Source organism: Bison bison, unplaced genomic scaffold, assembly GCF_000754665.1.
Source record: "Bison bison bison isolate TAMUID 2011002044 unplaced genomic scaffold, Bison_UMD1.0 scf7180017864238, whole genome shotgun sequence".
Classification (NCBI taxonomy): domain Eukaryota; kingdom Metazoa; phylum Chordata; class Mammalia; order Artiodactyla; family Bovidae; genus Bison; species Bison bison.
The window spans coordinates 3,524,947-3,546,673 of NW_011494810.1; the positions used below are offsets into that span (position 1 = coordinate 3,524,947).

General features: G+C 51.5%; 1 protein-coding gene across 1 annotated transcript in view; it reads left to right on the forward strand.

Annotated features, from left to right (window-relative positions):
• CLTB (clathrin, light chain B) overlaps window positions 1-19,704 on the forward strand; it is a 20,283-nt gene extending 579 nt beyond the window's left edge. Inside the window, exons 2-6 of the mRNA XM_010846647.1 lie at window positions 3-63; window positions 5,213-5,256; window positions 13,752-13,869; window positions 14,099-14,210; window positions 19,256-19,704. Coding sequence (XP_010844949.1) covers window positions 3-63; window positions 5,213-5,256; window positions 13,752-13,869; window positions 14,099-14,210; window positions 19,256-19,427 — 507 coding nt within the window. The 3' untranslated portion in view covers window positions 19,428-19,704. The remainder of the gene's footprint in view (window positions 1-2; window positions 64-5,212; window positions 5,257-13,751; window positions 13,870-14,098; window positions 14,211-19,255) is intronic.
• Window positions 19,705-21,727: the final 2,023 nt, after the last annotated feature.

Sequence of the window (21,727 nt, forward strand, 5' to 3'; positions counted from 1 at the left end):
AGGGTTTCGGGGCACCTGCCGGCAGCCAGGGGGGCCTCGCGCAGCCGGGACCCGCCAGTGGGGGTGAGTCAGCGCGGTGGCCTGGGTACTGGGGGTTGGAGGGGGGGATCTGGGGCTCGCACCCGGGGTCCTCGGCCTCCGGGCCCTGCTGTAGAGCGAAGAAGGCCTGCTTTGGCCAGCCAGAAGCAGGCCTGGGGCTGTATGTGTACCTGAGGGGGACCTGGAGAAGGAAATGGGAGGGCGATCTTGTTGCGTTCCCTATGTGAGGCCCCGCCTGGGGCTGAGGATCTGGTGGCTCCCGGCATAGAAATTCGTCATGACATTTCATTCCCAAGCCAGCTCCACCACTGCCTGGCTATGGAATCCAACGCAGCCCAACCTTGAGCTTCCCAGTAGGCTGGCTGCCTCCGGCTGAGCCCTGCAGGTGTGCACAGGACCTCAGACCTCCCTGACCGTTGGACTTAGCTCCCTCCTTCAGTTGGGAAAGCAGGAGGCACTGGGTGCTCTAAGAACTTACAGACTTTCCTGGAGGATCACCTGCCATCCTGCGGTCACTGTTCTAGGCACTTTACTTAACATTTCATCATTTCGTGTGCATTATACACCCATTTCAGAGATGGAAGAACCAAGGCTCAAAATGTATACTACTGAAAGAACTAGTAAGTGGTAGAGTGAGGACTAAACCATTTCTCTCAGACTGAATCCTCTTCCCCTGGCCACATTGCCTTCCATATGCCAGGCTCTGAGTCAGAGACACCAGTATGGGGGCAGGGGCACAGAGGGCTTCAGTCAGATGTGATCCTGCCCTGCTGGGTTTGGAGCTTAGTGGTTTTGCAAAGGTGGTCCAGGGCTATTGGGGTTTGGGGCCTGGTCCTTGCAACAGTGTGTTTATCAACAATGTTCCTGCTTTAGTTCTGCCTGAAAGAACAATTTCTTAAAGTTAAAAACTAGCTATCATTTTCATGGCTGCATCCGAAACAGCCCTTGTTTCCTGTTAATGTTGTCATTTTAGTGGGGGTTTATGGGCCTGTCAGAATAAGTGGTAACTTACATATTAAAAAAAAAAAATGTTTACAGGTAAAGCTCCTTATAGTTATATTTGTATTCAACATTTACTGAGCACCTACTGTGTGCCAGACACAGTGGGGATACAGATATGAATAAGACAGTTCCTGTGGCTTGAGGGGCTCGAAGCATCTCTGTATCCTCTTCGTGTGAGAAACATAACAAGCCCTTTGTCACATGTAAGAAACTGGAAGCCCAGAGAGCCTGAGTGTCTTGCCCAAAGTCACACAGCCATGAGTGACAGATCTGGGACTAGATCCCAGGCCTCTCAACTCTGGGCTCCACATTCTTTCAAATGCTGTGGCAGTCACCCTGGGAAGTGATGGGATGTGGAGGTGGGGGAATCTTTTGCTACCTAACCAAGTCAGCAGTGGATGTCTTCTGAAGGAGCAGCAGCTTCTAGCACTTTGGCACAAACCCTCACACACCCCAGGGAATTCCTAGAAAATATGGGCCTACATCTTGAGACTACCAGCTTCCCCAGTCAGGTTGGCATGGGAGAGGCCTGCTGGGAGAACCCATGTCAGAACCATCTAAGAGAGAAGCAGGGAGAAGTCAGGCAGAGGGCTGCAGATGTGGCTGGGGTTTGAACAGGCTGTGACCTCTCCTAGGACGGTGGGACTCCAGGGATTTATGGCCTGGACGGGAGGTTCACTCTCCGGCAGGGGTGATACAGGTTGGCCCCAGACCGGAGGTGGCAGGGAAAGAAGCAGGGACATGGCCCTCTGAGGTCTCCTGGACTCACAACCACTAAAGCTGCAAATGCTCAGCTACCCTGCTGAGTGGAGCACAGGGATCTTAGAGGAGTTATGGGATGCGGCTCAATAGGTGGCCAGATAGGATAGAATTGATCTGACCCTCCTGGGTCTAGATGGTGATGAGTAAGTAATCCCCTGGAGACTGGTGATGAGTGCCAGAAGCCTGAATAAGTTGCAGAAAATGTGCCTTAGGCAGCTGGGAGCTGGACGGAAGCTCCTGCAGCCAGCACCACTCATCACTTCTGAGTCTTGTCTCTTAAATGACGCCCTTGTGCTGAGTGCCCTGACTTTGGGGACAGGGGGTGCTTTCTGGATGGCTCAGTGGTAAAGAATCCTCCTGCAATGCAGGAGATTCGGGTTCAATCCCTGGGTTGGAAAGATCCCCCGGAGGAGTGCATGGTAACCCACTCCAGGATTCTTGCTTGGAGAATCCCGTGTACAGAGGAGTCCATGGGGTTGCACAGAGTCAGACTCGACTGAGCACGTGCATGCATGCATGTACCTCAGGGGAAACTGTTTAGAGTAGGCCTGAGCCTGAGCTTCTTTCAGCCCCTCCTCTGGGCTGGAGGTGTGGCCAGCCTGAGCAATGGATACTTTGTTTCCATTCATCAGCCTTGGGTAGGGCCTAGGAGGTTTACATTTTCACACCCAGATTTCTACCTGCCCCACCTGGCTCTGCCCTTGACTTGCCCAGTCATTTCCTGGGCAAACCCATTTCCCCCTGATGGGACTCAGTAAGCTCCCAGGAATGTTCTGGACCCCGTCTGTCCTTGTCCCAAAAGGGGATTAGCGATCTGAGGGAAGTTACACCCACGGCTTATCCCTGGGACCCATATCTGCCTCACTCCTGTTCTGCCGGCTTTGGACTGTGGGCACGCGATTATTAACGTGCCGTGGGCTGGTCAGAAAGCACTGTGAGGACAGAGACTGTAATTTCACGTGTGGGTGTGTGTGGATTCCCAAAGAGGCTGAAGCCTCATTTCCAAAGGGCAGCACCCATGGGACTGAGAGACTGGGTTGCAGAGACCTCCTGAAGGACAGGGTGGGCCCCTGGCCACTCCTGCGGTTGAGGGGTCTGAGACTGGGACTGGTCAGGGTGGCGTGTGGGAGGGGGCACAACTTCCCCTCCAGAAATGCCAAGTGCACACACCGGCATCGTGAATGGACCCCGGTAAGTTCAGACTCTGGTAGAGGAGACGCCCCTGGAGAAGATGCTGCCACTAATTTAGGGACCAGGCCACCCGTGCAGGAGAAACCCCATCTAAATGAGCAGGGAGGACAGCTGATAACTGTTGGCTAAAATCGATCACTGTTTGAAAACAAAATTGATTATAATTTATATCTGCTGGGGATTGTTTCCATGGGGTTAAGGATCCCTCCCTTTAGTCCCCAAGCTGAAAGCACTGTCACTGTGACTCACGGCTCTATCTGGCTGGTGAAGTGTACTTGTCCATCTGGGATGGTCTTATACAGCTTCCTGTGGCTCCTGGCTAAGAAGCATTGCAGTTTCTGAGAGTCCTCAGGCCTTGCAGACAACAGCGGGCCCCCAAAGAGCAATTCAACTTCCATTTAGCCAATACTGACTGTTCACCCATAGGAGCTAGCTGAATGGGATACAGAGCCTGATAAGGGAATGCATGACCCATGGGAGGTCACAGTAATCACGTAAGAGGGTGGGGGGTGCTATACAGTATTTGGGGATACTCCATAGTAGTTGAGACCTTCCATCAGCACTCAGGGTAGAAGAGGAAGCAGTGGAGGGCTTCCCAGAGGAGGTGAGTTGTGAACTGGGCTTTGGCAAACGACTGGATCCCCAAGAACATTCTTTGGTGAGGGAAGTAGGAAGAAAGGCATGGAATGTGGCATAGTGTGTTTGGGGAAGGCGGAAACCAGAATAGGGTTTGTGGGAAGGACTGGTGGGAAGTGAGGCAGGAAAAATGGGCAGGGCCAGATTGCAAAGATCCTCATGAGTTATGGTCCGAGGTTCAGTGTATTCATTCAACAAATATTTATTGGGCCCCTGTTATGTGTCAGGCACTGTTCTAGGTGCTGGATCCCAGTGATGGACAAAGCAAAGTCCCCGCCCTCCTGGAGGGCTTTCAAGTGGGGTAGATAAGCAATTAGCACATACAAAAATAAATCTATCAGGACTTGGTAGATGATACAGACAAAGTACTGTATAGGGGAGGAGAGGGGTACAGAGGACAAATGTCAGGGATGGTCAGGGAAGGCCTCTAATAAGGAAGTGTTTGCACAGAGGCTGAAGGGCTTGAGGGAGCAGGAGAGCCTTCCAGGGAGAGGGAGCGGCACCTGTCAAGTTCCCAGAGAAGGAGCAGACCCTATGGGCTGCCGGTTTGTGTTCATTTTATTTTTAATTAGAAGAGTTACGTAGGTAAGTGTATGCTTTTCATCAGCCATGGCAGTTGGTTTGAAAGAGGTTTGGGAGAGGGTGAAGATGGAGGCAGAGAGGCCTGTGAGTGGACAAAAGCCATTTAGTCCATCTTTCTTTAGTGCGTTGATTAATTTGCTATTCAACAAATATTTCTGAGCGCCTCCTAAGTCGTAGGTACAGTACCCAGCTCTGGGGAAGACGGTGGGAGGGTTTGGACACAGGTGTGCCCCTCCAGGTGCTCACTGCCACTAGTGGGGCAGACAGACCAAGTAGCTGTGCAGGCGGGCCTGGCGGGGGGCAGAGGGACCCCCAACCTTGAGGGTCCCTGCTGCAGCAGAAGTCACGGGAATTTGTGAAAAATCAGGTGTCAGGGCAAGGGACCAGGAGGAGTCATTGTTGAGGTGAGGGCTGCAGCAAATCCTTCTGGGAGGGGCAGGAGGAGGAAAATCAGGCCAAGTGCTGCCTGGTAGGGGCTGATTCCTGCTCTCCCAGGTGAAGCCGTTGCTCAAGGCACCTCAGGGACAAGCGGAGACGTGCAGTCCCTTCTTCCTGAGTCCTCGCAGACCCGCCCTGAGCCTCCAGCTCCTCTGCTGGCTCACTGGGCATAGGCTCCATAGGAAATCAGGCCATTCCTAACTGCAGCTGAGGGGAAATTAATTTCAGGTAGGTGAGGAGCTATTACTGGCTGGCGACCTTGGGCAATCACATAGCCTCTCTGGGCCTCAGTTTGAGAATCTGTAAAATGGGTTGATAACACACCTTGTGCCTTTCAGCACAAGGCTATGGTGAAAACTAGATGTGATAACAGCTATGAGAAGGCTTTGTGAACAGTCAAGGACTGAACCCAGGTTATTTATGTGTACATGATGTCTGTATATGTGGAAGTCAGTACACACACACGGATATATGCAGAGGTTGGCTCGGTCACTAATGTAGGACCCTGCTTATTATAAGCTGAGCAATGAGTAATGCTGTCTTCTTGTTCTCTTTCTATCAGCTTCTGAGGACATGGGGGCCACAGTCAATGGAGATGTGTTTCAGGTAAGCAAGATTCTGTCCTTGCAGCGGGAGGGACTGACAGCCTGGGTCTCAGTAACTTTTTGGCCCCCATCATGGGTAGGAAGAGGGCTTCAAGTTCTGTTCATTGGGATGGGAACATTAAGAAAGTTTTTGACACTTTTTTTTTTTTGGGTTGTGTAGGAGAAGGGGATGAAGAATAAGGACCACACAGATAGGGATCGATGGTGTATGGCCTCAGGTTGCCCATGGTAATGTCTAGCTTGCAGAGGGAGAAAGAAAGTGGCTCGCAGTGGCATGGACTAAAGGAAACACAGGGCCCTGCACGTGTTTGCCACTGGTGGGAGGCTGAACCCAGTGGTCGTCTCCATGTCTGAGCGTTTTCACTGGGTGGGACCCAGTTAAAAGAGATTTCACTTCTCAGAATTTTCCTAAAGAAATAGCTGGACAGAGACACTCAGATTCTTTATATGATTATTTATAGTAGCAGAAAAACTGGAAATAACCCAAGTGCCCACTCTTGAGGACCTGGGTAGGTAAATTGGAAAACCATGCCGTTGTTACAAAGAGCAGTCAGAGCTTTCTGTATGGACATGAAAAGATGCCCATAATATAATAAATGGAAAAGCAGCTTGCAGAGTAATATGCACAGTATGGTCTTGTTTTGTATTTTAGAAATATGTTTGCATGAAGATCTGAAAGGATGTGTACCAACTGTTAGCAGTGGTTAACCCCAAGGTTGTGGGAGAAGGGAGGGAAAGGAAAAGCTTTCACTTTCACTGAGTTGTTTTAAAATTCTTTGTAATGATCCTATAACACACACACTCTCTCTCTCTCACATTCCCCACCCCCAGCCCCACCACCGAAAAACACAGCTAGTAAATACCCACTCCAGTATTCTTGGGTTTCCCTAGTGTCTCACACCATAAAGAATCTGCCTGCAATTTGGGAGACCTGGATTCGATCCCTGGGTTGGGAAGATCCCCTGGAGGAGGGCATGGCTACCCACTCCAGTATTCTTTCCTGGAGAATCCCCATGGACAGAGGAGCCTGGTGGGCTATGGGGTCGTAAAGAGTAGGACACGACTGAGCGGCTAAGCACATCAAAGATATTTCTAGTTAAAAATGTCTCTCCACACTCATCTAAGCCCCCTCCATTCCTACATATACAGATCATATTAAAAGTACTTAAAGAATTTGGAACACAAATAGTATCCTCAGGACCCCACAGATGCAACAGTCTTCACCAGATGAACTTTAATTCCCACTGGACTGGGTCAAAGACCCTTAACTGCTGCAGGATCTCCTGAACTCTGCCTTGTGGAGGAGCTGGCCTCCTAAATCCTCAGGGAGAACAAACAATAGTTTCTTATGTAAGAGGGATGGGCTGGTACCTTACACAGGGCAACTGGCCAAGTCTCATTTCTGGAAAATTATTCAACTACCGGCAAGCTAGAAAAGTTAGTCTCTAGGACTTTAAGAGCTTCGTGTCTCCTTGGGCCTGCCTGAGAGCTCCAAATAAGCAGCACTGATGCTTGTCCAGTTCGGCAGAGCATAGAGACTCAGACTGCCCCTGCCCTGCACATACTCCAAAGGACTTGGCTTGACCCGAAAGGTCTGTGCCCTAAAGTGGCCCTGGAGCTGGAGATATACTTGGGACCATAGTACCTAGAACACCAGGAGCAAGATAATTTTCCCTTTCTACATATTAGCACCTGGAGGCCTTCTCCTGTCCTGCCCCCTGGCCTCACTTTGTATTGAACGAATCTGAGAAACCCTAGGCCTCCTCCCCAATCTCAGTGGGAATTGTTTTTTCTCACTGCTACCAAGAATAACCCCAGGTATGTTTATTTGTGAATCATTTGCGGTAGACCTGGGTTTGATCCCTGGGTTGGGAATATCCCCTGGAGAAGGGAGTGGCTACCCACTCCAGCATTCTGGCCTGGAGAATTCCATGGTCTGTATAGTCCTTGGGGTCACAAAGAGTCGAACACGACTGAGCAACTTTCACTTCACATGTGCGACGCTAGCATCCTTACAGGCAGGGAAGGGGGTCACAGATGAGGCAAGTCACTCAGAAGCTTAGTGGCCAATTTCAGGTTCATCTGTATGTATGCAGTGTATGCTAAGTTGCTTCAGTCGTGTCCGACTCTTTGCGACCCCATGGACTGTAGCCCACCAGTCTCCTCTGTCCATGAAGTTCTCCAGGCAAGAGTACTTGAGTGGGTTGCCACGTCCTTTTCCAGGGGATCTTCCCGACCCAGGATTGAACCCGCATCTCTTCAGTCAGTTCAGTTCAGTCGCTCAGTCATGTCTGACTCTTTGCGACCCCATGAATCACAGCATGCCGGGCCTCCCTGTCCATCACCAACTCCTGGAGTTCACTCAGACTCACGTCCATCGAGTCTCTTACATCTCCTGCTTTGGCAGGCAGGTTCTTTACCACTAGCGCCACCTGGGAAGCCCTCAGGTTCATCTAAATCTCCTCATCTGGTGCCCTTTGCTCCACCCCCTTGTTGCAAGCTGCCCACAGGGGCCAGCTTGCAGGTGGGAAGCCCCTGCAGATTTCTCTTAGGATGGAGCACAGAGCAGGATCTGACTTTCAAGGATCCTGGACAGAACTTTCCTGCTACCTTACTTGATCTTTTCTGGAAGCCTGTGGGCCACTGGGAGCTTCCCTGGTGGCTCAACGGTAATGAATCCGCATGCAGTGCAGGAGCCACAGGAGACATGGGTTCGATCCCTGGGTCAGGAAGATCCCCTGGAGGAGGGCATGACAACTCGCTGCAGTGTTCTTGCCTGGAGTATCTATCCCTGGACAGAGGAGTATATATGGTCGAAAAGAGTCAAATACGACTGAAATGACTTGGCATGAGCCACCGCGGGGTCCAGCTATGAACCTGGACCTAAGGCCTAAGGATAAGCCTACCCAAACCTATTCTAATTCTTTCTGCTGCTGCCAGGGGCAGGAAGGCCCCAGCAGGACTCACTCCTCCTACACAAACTCTCTTCCTTCCCCATCCGCGTGGCCATCATCCCCACTGAGCTACTTAGAGGAATCAACAGCTCAGCTCAGCTTAGCTTTAGCTGGTCAATCCCCAGGATCAGCTGTGCCTCATCCTCCTGGCTCCCCATGGTGTCACAGCACGTGCTGGGCCAGCCTGGCCTCCGGAAGCCCTTGTGGTGGTCTCCTGTGTCCAGTGGAGGGGTCCCTTGGGAGAGGGGTGCCACCAGAGAGCTGGGCCAAGACAAGCCTGGCCCTGATTGTAGCCTTCTGCCTTTTGGTCCCGGCCATTCCCAGGTGCCTTCCCTTTTGAGCTTGGGAGGGGCTCCAAACGTTCCTGCAGCCCCGGGTGAGCCCTCGCAGGCTACGGGCTACAGTGGTTGCAGGGCAGTTATCACATTCAGGCCCCACTTCACACCTGGAGTGGGATGTTGTCACTCCCATTTGATAGGTGACGACACCTAAGGAGAACAAGGAGGGGATTTCTTAAAGGTCACACCTCCAGTGAGTGGCAGGAGGGGACTTGAAGCCCAAGTCCCTCTGATGCTGTGTCCCAGGCTCTTCCCATGCCCTCCACATTGCTTTGCAGGCAGCCCCTCATTCCTTCATTTAGTCAGCTCACATTCTGAGTGCCATGCGCTGTGCTCAAGGCCTTGGATGTAGAGGCAAATGCAATGGCTCTTGGTTCTCAAAGAGCTCAAGTGCAGGACAGCAGGGGCTCAGGTGTGGGGCTGGTCTCAAGAGCCAGGAGTCTGAGTTCTTATTATACATCGAAATGGAAGTATCAGTCACTCAGTTGTGTCCGACCCTTTGTGACCCCATGGACTGTAGCCTGCCAGGCTCCTCTGTCCATGGGGATTCTCTAGGCAAAAATACTGGAGTGGGTTGCCATTCCCTTCCACAGGGGATCTTCCCAACCCAGGAATGAACCCAGGTCTCCTGCATTGAAGGCAGATTCTTTACCATTTGAGCCACCAGGGAAGCTATTCTGCATTGGGCACCACCCAAAAGCTTTAATGGATTAACTCATTTCATCTTCCCAACACTCCTATCATGTAGGTTCCATACATTATCCCCACTTTACCCATGAGGAGAAGGAGGACACACAGGGAGGTTTAATAGCTCTAGTTACACAGCCCGGAAGAGCTGGGACCTGAAGCAGGTTCAGCCGCTAGATGCTGCACTGAAGTCAGAGAGTGCAACAGTAACGGATGCTGGAAGTGGGTTCCAGGCTGCCCAGGGAGAGGTGGGTGGTCCTGGCTGGGAGGACAGCATGTGCAAAGGCATAGAGGATAAGACGCTCAGTCTGGGGCTGCTGCAGGGAAGGGTGTGCTGGGGGAGCCGGAAGAGACCACAGGTGCAGGGCCCTGTGCTTCCAGGTGGGAGGCATAGGGGTGTGTGGGGGGCGGGAACAGCTCCCAGCCAGAGCCTATCAGTGGGCCGCGTTGGTGGAGGAGGCAGGCTCAGCTTGACCGGGCTCTCCACTCAAGCCTGGGGCACAGCCATCTCTGGGCACCATCTGCTAGGGCCACACTGAGTGATGTCTCTGGATGTGGAGTGCAGCTGCTCCAGGCTCCTCCCATCAATCCTCCTAACCTCCCTCCGTCCCCAGCATCTACTCCAGCTGCTTCTACACCCAGACTGAGGCGCTGTGGTGAAGTCTGGATGGAGTCAGACAATCTGGGCTTCATTTCTGTTTTTTCCCAGCTGGACGACCTTGGACTAGTCGCTGCTTTGAGCTGGATTTGTCATTTGTAAAATGGGGATGAGAAGCCCTCCCTTGCTGTCCCCACAGGTCTGTTGAGAAGAGTCCTCTATAGCCTTAGAAGCTTCTTATTCCTGAGCAAGCTACTAAGTGAGCCAAGGAGGGTATGAAGGCAAGTGTGAGAGAGACAGGGAGTGGGCCTTGGGAGTGGGAGGACAGGGCACGGTCTCTAATCTTGGGATGCTAGACATGTTAGGGAGGAAAAAATCACGTGACACAGAAGTGACTTTGGCCCCTGTTGGCTATGTGTGGCCGGGGTGTTACACCCAGGAATTCAGTTTGAATTCTGGCTCTGCCAGTTGCTGGCTAGGTGACCTTGGGACTTTGAAGCTAGACTTTTTCCTACCTGTAAAACAAAGATAATAAAACCCACCTTGAAGGTTTGTGAAGGCCAAAGAGAACCATTTAATTGAAGGTTCTTTGCCAGTTTGTAAGCACTCTAACCTGAGTCTTAATTTTAGGGCAGTCTTGAAGGAGATGGTGGGGCTTCCCAGGTGTCTCAGTGGTGAAGAACCTGCCTGCCAATGCAGGAGACACAGAAGATGCTGGTTCGACCCCTGGGTTGGGAAGATCCCCTGGAATAGGAAATGGCAACCCACTTGAGTATTCTTGCCTGGAAAATTCCATGGATAGAGGAGCCTGTCAGGCTACCGTCCATGGGGTCGCAAAGAGTCGGCCACGACTGAGCACGCACGCACTTCTAAAGGAGATGGTGAGTCCTGAAGGACACCATGGAATGACTTCTAACCCTCCAGCCCACCTCTCTCAACCCATCTCATCCACACGTGGCAGCATGTCTGTACTCACATTTTCCCAAAGGCACCAGCCTCATGTGGTCCTTACGCTGCCAACTCTTGATCTGAAATGTCCTTCCCCTGTCTCTTCCCAGCCTACTCTGCTCCTAGGCTAGAAAGGTCATACCCTCCCTTGTCCCCCCTCTTTTCATGACCCATGTTATGCACGTACCCCAAGTCATGGTCTTCATTTGTGAAGAACTCCCTCTGTCAAGCTCCTGGATGATGGGCCAACTTGGTCATCTCTGTCCCCAAGCATGAACATATGTTAATTCATTCAAGAGATGTTCTTGAGCTCCTCTTACAGCCAGGCCCTCCCTGTCCTAGGTTCTGTACAGAGATAGTCTCTGTCTGCATGGAACTCACTTTACTGGGGAGGGGTGGGGGGCAGATAGTAAAGAAAGTCAGAAAGTGTTAGTTGCTTAGTCATGTCCGACTCTTTGCAACCCAAGGACTGTAGCCCACCAGGCTCCTCTGTCCATGGGATTTCCCAGGCAAGAAATACTGGAGTGGGTCACCATTCCCTTCTCAAAGGGATCTTCCTGACCCAGAGATCAAACCCAGGTCTCCCGAATTGCAGGCAGATTCTTTACTGTCTGAGCCCCTAAGGAAGCTAGTCTTTTAAGATATCATGAGTACCAAGAAGAAATAAAATGTAGCACCTGGATAAACACATAGACACCAAAGTAACTGCACTTGTCTGCAGATGGGACATTCTATAGGATTGGCTAGAGGTCCTGGTAGCCTGGCCTCACGACAGGGTTTTTCCCAGAACTGGACAGGGTGGGGCTCACCCTACATCGGTGATCAACTTGTGTTGTCGAGATTAGGGCCCTGGAAAGGCCCCTTGAGATGTCAAGAGAGACTTTCTGAATTGAAATATAATGTTGGGCAGGAAGGAGGAATAAGGGCAGCGCCCCAGATGCCCCACCCAAGGGTGGGTCTGATCCGAGGAGCCAGGCAGCACTGCCTCGCCCTCAGCCTGCCCTTCTCTCTCCCCAGGGAGATGCAGCTCTTACGTCCATCTGCTTGTTCCTTCACCTTGCTGCCCACAGCCCCTTGGACAGACACCCAGCACTTCCTCTGAACTGGCACATGCTGGTCCCAGGGGGGATCTTCATCCACACGGCCACTGCTTGTTGAGCACCAGCTGTGTGGGCACCATTGGACAGATGCTGTTGGGTGGGAAGAAGACATTAAACAACACTGGGATTAATGACAGTTTGATGAGTGCTTGAGCAACAGAGCAGTGAAAGGAGAGACAGGTTCATAGGGCTGTAAACAAGGTTCTGCCCTGCTGACAGGGATCTCGCAGTCCAGCCAGGAGACACACTTGGGAGAAGGCGAAGGAGCACAGGGAGAGGAAGGGCTGTGAGATCTACTTGGGGGTTTGGAAATACCCCAGAGCTGGTGACTTCTGAGCTAGAAACTCGTGGGATGGAATAAGATTTCATCAGCTGGAGGAAGGAGGGGAGACAATTGAAGGCCGAAAGCACGGAGGAGACAAAGGCGGGGCAGCATGGATGTGGGATGAGTGGAGACAGGAATGCACGGGGCAGACAGAGTGCCAGAGTGGGAGTGCTGAGAGATGGGCTGGATCATAGAAAAGCTCTGGCTCTTCGAGAACAGAGGGAAGCCCCAGCCTGTCTGGGCTGAGCTCTCAGCCTGCCATGCTTGGAGTCCCCTACCCTGGCAGGCAGCCTGGAGAATTGGGCAGAGCCCTGGCCTGGAAGTCAGAGGAGGCCTGGACTCCGGCCCAGGTTCTGCCCCAGTTTCCGTCCCCTATAAGATGACAATGAATAATAATAATAATTCTAGCTATCATTTACTGAGCCATCACTCCCTGCCGGGCACTCTTGTAAGTTTCTTACAAGTACTGTTGCATCAAATCCTCACACCAGCTCTTAGAAGCAGTTTTAGTATCATCTTCATTTCAGATGAGAACACTGAGGTCAGGCAAAGTTGAGTGGCACACACGTAGTAGGCAGTAGAGATGGGATCTGAACCTGGATGGTCTGGCCCCTGAGTCTGAGTTTCCCATCACTGCACGATCTTAGCTAAGCCCACCCTGCCTATCTCAGGACTGTTCACTCAGCAAATAGTTACAGAGTACCTGCTCTGTGCCAGGCACTGTGCTGGGTGCTGGGGACACAGCAGGGAACAGGACAGGCAAATCCCTGCTGTCACAAATGTGACATTCTGATAGAGGAGACAGACAATGGACAAGTAAATATATTATAAAGTGAGGCCATCAGGGGCTGTGTGTTATTGGGTGAATAAAACTAAGTGCTCAGTCGTGTCTGACTCTGCAACACCATGGACTGTAGCCTGGCAGGCTCCTCTGTCCATGGGATTCTCCAGGCAAGAATACTGGAGTGAGTTGCCATTTCCTCCTCCAGGGGATCTTTCCCACCTAGGGATCCAACCTGACTCTCCTCTGCATTGGCAGACAGATTCTTTACAATTGAGCCATGTGGGAAGCCCACAACTAACAGAGTGGAACTTTAATGATAGAAACACAGGGCACTCTCTGTGTACCAAGAAGTATTTGAAGTTCTTCACACTTTTAAAATTCATTCCATCCTCATATTTACCCTATGGAGTGGGTGCTATTTTGTAGCCTGTTTTATGATGAGGAAAGTCAGGCACAGGGAGGTTGAGTAACTTGCCCGGGGTCACAGAGGGGGAAGGGTGACTGGTGGAGGGCACAGCAAGTGGAAAGGCAGGGTACAGTCACAGGAGACAGTGGGCATGACGTGGTTTGAGATGTGAGCGGTTTAAATAAAACCGATGTGTAGGGTTTTATTGCTTAAAGAAATGACAACACTTTGACCCAGAAGTGGCTAAAGAATAAAGAGAAATTAGTGGCCTCTGTAACTGGAAAGGAGTAGTCAAGGAGAAGAGACAGAGGGGCCGGTGGACAGGCTGGGTACACTGCTGTCTGTCTATGTCCTAGGAGGCCAACGGTCCCGCGGATGGCTATGCTGCGATCGCCCAGGCGGACAGGCTGACTCAGGAACCCGAGAGCATCCGCAAATGGAGAGAGGAGCAGCGGAAACGGCTGCAGGAGCTGGGTGAGGACAGGGCTGAGGCTGTGAGCTGGGCTGGGCCCCCTGCGTCGGGGCTTCCCGCTGGGGTGGTGGTTTGGGACCATCACCATGTCGGGTGGGCAGCCTTAGAGTACCTGGGGCTCCTTAGTGTGGGAACTGGCTGAGGACGGGCTGAGGGGAGAATCCCCCAGGGCCCCTGTGCCTCACCTTCCTCCTGGAAAACTGCTGCTTATTCACCTGTTGGGGGTTGCAGATGCTGCCTCCAAAGTGATGGAGCAGGAGTGGCGGGAGAAGGCCAAGAAGGACCTGGAGGAATGGAACCAGCGCCAGAGTGAACAAGTTGAGAAGAACAAGATCAACAACAGGTGAGCAGGGCTATCAGGGCGTGAGGGGGTGGTGGGGACATAAGGGGGGGGTGGGGGACATGAGAGGAGCCATGGTGTGGGGGACTGTCACAAGGACGGGTGATTTGGTGGCAAGAACACAGAGGAAGGAGAAGCCAGACCCCCAGGGCTGTTTCCTCAGTGGCCTGTGAAGCTCAGCACCCTGAATGCTGCAGAGCTGGTGACTGTAAGCTCTCACCTCCTCCCCATGACAGAGAAAAGCAAGTCTATCGGTCGATGGACGAGGTCCTAGGACCCACTGGAATGTAAGCCAGATGACTCTGGAGCCCAGTGGCCAAGAGCTGGACCGGGGGCCCTGTGGCCATGGTTAGCATCACAGAGAACACAGGCCTGGCTGGGAGGGAAGAACCAAGCCATATGCAGGGTTTTCCTGCCTATCGAAGTGACAACACTTTGACTCAGAAGTGGCTGAAGAGTAGAGGGAAACTCGTGGCCTATGTAACTGGAAAGGCCAGGGGGAAGCAGGCAGGCACAGTGGACTTGGGCTGAAACAAAGTCCATCAGCGCTCACTTTTACTGTCTCTCGGCCCTGCTTTCCTTCCCCGCACCTTCACTCTTGGGCACACACTCCAGGGATGGGGCCCAAGGTGGCCGCCGGCAGCTCCAGGCTCCTGCTCTATTTTCTTGGCAACTCCAGTGAAAGTAAGCCTCTCAGCCCCAGCAGCTTCAGCTGGTCTGGTATGGGGTTATGTGCTGGTCCCAGGCCCAGTGACTGTCCCAGGAGCAGAGACTCTCTGATGGATACAGACTGGGTCTCATTTCTTGGGTTGTGCGTGGGGTCCAGTCCCACACAAACCACAGGGACTGGGTGGGGGCAACTGATGCTTTACAGGACAACCAGGATGCCCATCCTGGAAGAAGAAGCACAGGTGTTGAGCAGGAAAGACAGTGGAGATCCACCAGAGAACCCCTTGCAGAAACGGTCTCTGCCCAGAGAGCGCCCTGAAGCCCCTGCCTTTGAGGTGTGCCCTTAAAGGCACCAGACCCGCCAGGAAGGGGAAGGCTGGCTCTGGGAAGCCTCCAGCTTCCGTTCAACAAGCTGCTGCCTGCCAGTCCCTGGGCTGGGCCCTGGGGAGGCGGAGATGAGAAAGACCGCATCTATGTCCTCAAAGAGCTCAGCAGTGGGCACCCGCATGCTGGGCTGGTCTTGGGAGCAGGGCCTCTGTAGGAAGGCTGTGGAAGCAAGGGATATGGGCAGGGGAGGGGGCCTCCAGGTCTGGGGACCTTGGCTTTGGAGGACAACTAGGAGACCAGGGCACAGCAAGATGTGAAAGAAAGGCCATTGTCCTTTCTTTCTGTCCAAGAAAGGCTTGGGCAGCAGGGAGAGAGGTGGGAGGTAGGGCCGGAGTGAGGGCCCACGTGTACAGGGCCTCAAATGTGAGGGCTGGGAAGACATGGGCTATGGGAGCCACTGAAGATTTGTGAACAGGAGGAGTAACAGGATAAGGGCTGAGTGTTAGAAAGGGCCCCCTCCTCGGGTGGATGGAGGATCCCCGCTCTCCTCTCTGGGCCGTGGAGAGTTGCTGAGCCTTCCAGAACTGTGCTTCCTAACACGTCTCCAGCCGGAGGTACTAATGCTGATTTCTCTTTCTCTTTAACCCTCTGCCTGTCTGTCCATCTTGCCCTGCTGTTCTCCCCTCACCTAACCCCCTTCCCCCAAGGATCGCTGACAAAGCATTCTACCAGCAGCCAGATGCTGATATCATCGGCTACGTGTACGTGTCTCCTTTGCTCCTTTGCTGGGGTCCCTGTGTGTGGTTGGCAGTTTCTTGAGTCTCTCACTGGTGGGGTATGAATGAGTGTGGCTGGGCCCGAGGCAGTGATCAGAGAAGGAGGTGAGCCTGCAGGGTGGACACAAGCACCAGCCTTCATCTCCATCCCCCCAGCAAAGGTGTACTGAGCATCTTTGAGACAGATTTGCCAAATCCAAGCAGAGACAAGGAAAGAATGCTGTCCATCCCCAGGTGAGAGAGGCAAAGGGCCAAGCAGCCCAACTCCCCCCACCCTGAAATGGCTCTTGGGGATGGGAGGTGGGAGGTGGGGTGAGTCTTTTGTTGAACAAAACAAGCATGGAGTGCCAGATACTGGAGGTATAAAGCATGCACTGCCATCCCCCACCTCCTGCCTTAGTGTGCTGTTCCTCTCAGAGCTCCAGCCTGAATTTGGCTGCGAGCCCCTGGCAAGACCACCATTGGCCTGTCTCATGTTCCTGGTTTGGGGTCTAGCCGGTCCTGTGCCTAATCCAGATTTATTCTCATAGTTAGCTGGCTGGTGTGTTGGGAATTGTGAAGCTGAAGGAGAAAAAAAAAAGCAGTGATGAGTGTCTGATGACTGCCTCGTGCGTATGTGCCAAATATTTGCTGTTCCTCGCTCTGGGTACGCCCTTGGCAGCCCTCTCATGCTGTCTGGGCTAAACCTCCTCTCACAGAACCTGGGACACACCAAAATAACAGCCTTCCACTCCTTCCTCTGTCCACTCTCCTATTTGTCCAGTACTTATTGGTGCTTACCCAATGCCAGTCTCCGGGTCAAACAGGAATAAGACACACACAGTCCATCCCCTTAAGTTGCTCATGGTTGGAGGTGTGTTGTGATAAGAGCTGCTCACAAGGACACACAGGGCTTCCACAGAGCCACCCTCTGTGGGGGAAGCTTCAAAGATGCGGGACCGCCCCTGGCCCTTAAAGCATGAGATGGAGTTGGCTGTGTGGCGAGGGTAAGAAGAGAAGGGTGTCCTCGATGGGAAAAGCTGCTGGGGCAAAGGCTATGAGAGGGGAAATATCTAGTGGCCTGCAGTGGCTGGGGTGGGGGTATGGGGGGTGAGGAGAAAATCAGTTTGGAGCCAGTTGAAGAAAGCCTGAATGTGATGTTTAAAAGCTCAGACCTGATCCTGAAGGTAGCGGAGAGCCATGGGAGGTTTCAAGCAGGAGAGTGGGGATGGCAGAAGGGCACTGATGCTGGAGAACACCACAGGGGGTTCGTTGCTCCTATTGTGCCTGAAGAGGTGACCCAAGGATCACCCAAGGGAATCCTGAAGAGAGGAAGAGTCTAGACCAGCGCTTCTCAGCTCTGCATGTACCTAGGAATCACCAAGGGCTCTTGTCAAAATGGAGATTCTGACTCAGAAGGACTGAAGTAAGGCCATGATTCTGCATTGCCAACAAGCTCCATGGTGATGCGGTGCTGCTGGACCATGAACCCCACAGCAAAGTTAGAGGGGAGCCTCTTGACCTGGATAGCTCAGTTGGTAAAGAATCAACCTGCAATGCAGGAGACCCCCGTTCGATTTATGGGTTGGGAAGATCCCCTGGAGAAGGGAAAGGCTACCACTCCAGTATTCTGGCCTGGACAATTCCGTGGACTGTATAGTCCATGGGGTTGCAAAGAGTTGGACACAACTGAGTGACTTTCACTTCACTTCACTTTTTGAGCTGGAAGATAGAGCTTCAAAGATCGCTCCCCTCAGCCCTGCTGGTCAGCCAGCTCCACTCAGAACCTTACATTTTCCCAAGCCCACACACATGTTGTGTTGCTGGGTTCTCAGACCAGTGAAATGGATCAGCAAAGAGGAGACACTGCTTCTCACTTTATAGATTAGGAAATGAGCACCCATCAGGGAAGCAAGATCACTAGGGAGAGGCTGGGTCGCCTGATCCAGAGCCAGCTCATCCTGGATCCCTCTGGATCACCTGGAGAGTGATCACCCGCCATCAGCTAGTGCCTGGCACTTGGCAGAAATGGTCCTGCTTGCGATGCAAGGGGGACTGCTAAGGAGAGAGGGGCTTTAAGGACACTTGCTGGTCAAACAGAACACAGACCCAGCTCTCCCCACCCCAGAATCCCTTATTGTCTTTCTCTTAATGACTCCCACATTTAGTTTTGTCCACAAAACTACATTTATTATACTTTATTTCCCCATTGTTCCTTCATCAGTGGCTTCTGTAACTATCAGCCAGAACTTCTGATGAAGAAACGACCACTTTCCATCCTAATCTGATTCTAACCAAAAGCAAAGACTCCAGTGGAGCATTCCCCAGGCTGATAGAACAGTCATTCTGTGCTAAAAAGAGTTCTGTAGTGAAATACGGGTGATTTGATTTGAAGATCCTCTTTAATTGATTCTTTTACGCATCTTTGACCACAACCTTTTCTGAAGAACACTCACGAGACAATGAGTCCAGAGAACCCTGAGGCAATGCCGAATCAGAGATTTCAGTTAGGTGGTTAGTAAACGTCCTGTCCAGTTGGGGAAGTGTTGAAAATAGCTGAGGTATTACATTGATTCCTCCAAGGGCCTTTAGGTGTCAGGAGCCCCAGTTTGGGAACTCTTTTTCCATTTTTTTCAATTGGAGTATGATTGCTCTATATTGTTGTGTTTGTTTCTGCTGTACAAGGAAGTGAATCAGCTAATGGTAGTTCTGGGAAAACTGGAAAGCTGCATGTGAAAGAATGAAATTAGAATACCACCTAATATCATACACAAAAATAAACTCAGTGGATTAAAGACCTAAAGGCAAGACCAGATACTACAAACAGAATACTCTTTGACATAAATCACGGTACTGTTTTTTTTGATCAGTCTCCTAGAGTAATCGAAATGAAAGCAAAAATAAACAAATGGGACCCAGTTTGGGAACTCTTGATGGAGAGATAATGAACAGAGAGTGCTGGGGCAGGGGTAGGCTACTTGAGCTTCGGTGGGAGGGGAAGACCTTTCTCAGGAGGTAAGGCCTGCACTCAGACCTGAAGGACAAGAAACAAGCTGTGAGTGGGTCTGAGGGAAGACTCAAAAAAGGCCCTGAGGTAGGACCCAACGAGAGTTCCTCTGGGGGCTAAGCTGTTCCTGGGAGCCTGAGGTCAGAGGTCATGGAGCCGGGGAGGAGATGTCTTGGTAAAGTACCCCTTAGTAGGCTGGGTGAAACAGCCTTGCTCCGTGGGAGCAGAGCATCACTGATTCGGGGAAGAGGTAGACCGCTCTGAAACCTCTGTCCTGTCTCCACCTGCAGGGCATCTGAGGAGGCTTTTGTGAAGGAATCCAAGGAGGAGACCCCGGGCACAGAGTGGGAGAAGGTGGCCCAGCTGTGTGACTTCAACCCCAAGAGCAGCAAGCAGTGCAAAGACGTGTCCCGCCTGCGCTCGGTGCTCATGTCCCTGAAGCAGACACCGCTGTCCCGCTAGGAGTCTGCCAGCCGCATGGCCGCCAAGCAGGGGCCGGGCCGGGCAGAGGAGGAGCAGCTGCTTTGGCCAGGGGGCGGAAATGCCTCCCACAGCTGCTACACAGCCTATTCCGTTCCTCCCCATCTCCCGGGGCCGGGAAGGGGAACCCTCACCCCCTCACCCGTCATTCCCTCACGGCCCAAGGGCCCAGCCCCTCACACCTCCTCTCAGTCCACAAAATTGTGACTGTCCTTCCTGATGTATTTTTTTTTCTTGGCTTAAAGGGTGTGTTGTTAACTCTTTTTACATTTATTTATTATCATTCTCATTTCTCTGGAAGCCACAACTGGTGTCAGGGCTTGGTTTGTGCTTAGAACCTCCCCAGCTTCATGGACTAGAGAGAAGGTAAAGCTGTTTCCCTGGTAACCCAGGAGCTCCCAGCTGGAAGTGAAGGAACCCATCTATGTCTGCTGCCTCCAGCTCCAGGAGGAGACAACCAATCTCTCACAGGATGCTTTTGCAACTTCAGTCCTTTCTGATTGAACAAGCCTGTGAGATAAGGATTTGGGAGAAACAGTCAGTGACTATACCTTCTCTCCCTTCAACAGAGGTTGTGCACAGCCTCTGTGATCTGAAGTGTTTAAAAAGACTTAATTGCCAACCTTATTAGTTTCCTAGAACTGCCATAACCACATTGTCTGAGTTAAAACAACAGAATTTATCATCTCACTGTTCTGGAGGTCATTAAGTCTGAAACCATGGTGTCACCATCCCTCTAAAGGCCCTAGAGTAGAAGCTGTGTTCCTTGACTTGTACATACATTATTACAATCCTGAGTTTATCATCACATCCCTTGTTCTCTATACATGTCTGCTTTTGTGTCCAGACTTCCGCTTTGTATAAGTACACCAGTCATACTGGATTAGGGTCCACCCTACTGACCTCATTTTAAATTGATTACCTCTGAAAAGACCCTATTATCAAATAAGATCACTTTCTGAAGTACTGGGGTTAGGACTTTGAACTAACCTTTTTTTTTTGGTGGGGGTTGGAGGGGGAGGAACATAGTGGCCATCCTCTCTAGAAGTGCCATAGCCCTCACCACTTCATGTCTGTTCCGTGTGGAGACCAAGGGTCACCACAGTGTACTGCTTTACACTTAGAATCTCTCTTACAGCTGAAAGACCTTGATGGGGGGCAAGAAGCTTTGCTGGTCTTAGTCATACAGATGGTGTTGAAACTGAGGGAGCCATGGATGGAAGGAAACAGAATCTGAGTCAACACTTTAGGGATGATTGCAGATCAGGAACACCTGTTTGAGATTTTAGATGAATGAGAAACTCATGAGGTGCCTCTCTTCTTGAGTTTGCTCAGATCTCCAGCCTCCTTTTCTCCTTAACCATAAAACACTAGGTACTGCCACAAATCATTGGCAAGCTTTGGGATTACCCTGTGAGCTGTTTCTGTTACATCAAGCTGTGGCTCTAAGCCTCAGTTTCCTGTTCTGTAAGATGCATCAAGAACCAAGCTGAGATGGTCTAGATCAGCCTTAAGTGTTCTCAGGAGATGGTACTGGAGTCAGGATCAGAAGTGGAGGGCAGAAGCGTGGCAGGCCTCATAGGAAGGAAGGTTTTCTACTTAAAGTTTGAAAATTGTTGGAAAGATCAGTTCCCACCCCCGAGCCTGGCCCCACATATAACATTGCTGTAGAGACTGTCTTGTTGTTCAGTCGCTAAGTCATGTCAGACTCTCTGCTATCCCATGAATATAGCAAGCCAGGTTTCCCTGTCTTTCATTATCTCCTGGAGTTTGCACAAATTTGATTATTGAATTGGTGATGCTATTCAACCATCTCATCCTCTATCACCCTCTTCTCCTCCTGCCTTCAATCTTTCCCAGCATCAGGGTCTTTACCAATGAGTTGGCTCTTTGCATCAGGTGGCCAAAGTATTGGAGCTTCAGCATCAGTCCTTCCAGTGAATATTCAGGGTTGATTTCCTTTCAGATTGACTGGCTTGATCTCCCTGCTGTCCAAGGGACTCTCAAGACTGCCTACTTTTAATAAATACCTCGGGGTGACTGTTGTCAGGAAAGTTTGAGAATCAGTAGACTACTGGATTTCTAAAAGACCCTGCAGTCTTTAGTCTGTTTTCTCCTAAAACCAAAGACCAAAAACCATGGCGGCGAGACTGGGAATGAATTCACTAAACTACAAGTGAATCAGAGTTTATTAGGTAGAAGTGGCCAAGGTGCAACATAAACAGAAGTAGGGAACACGCAAACTGAACCGAACCTGAGATTCCAGGGGGCGGGGCGGGGGG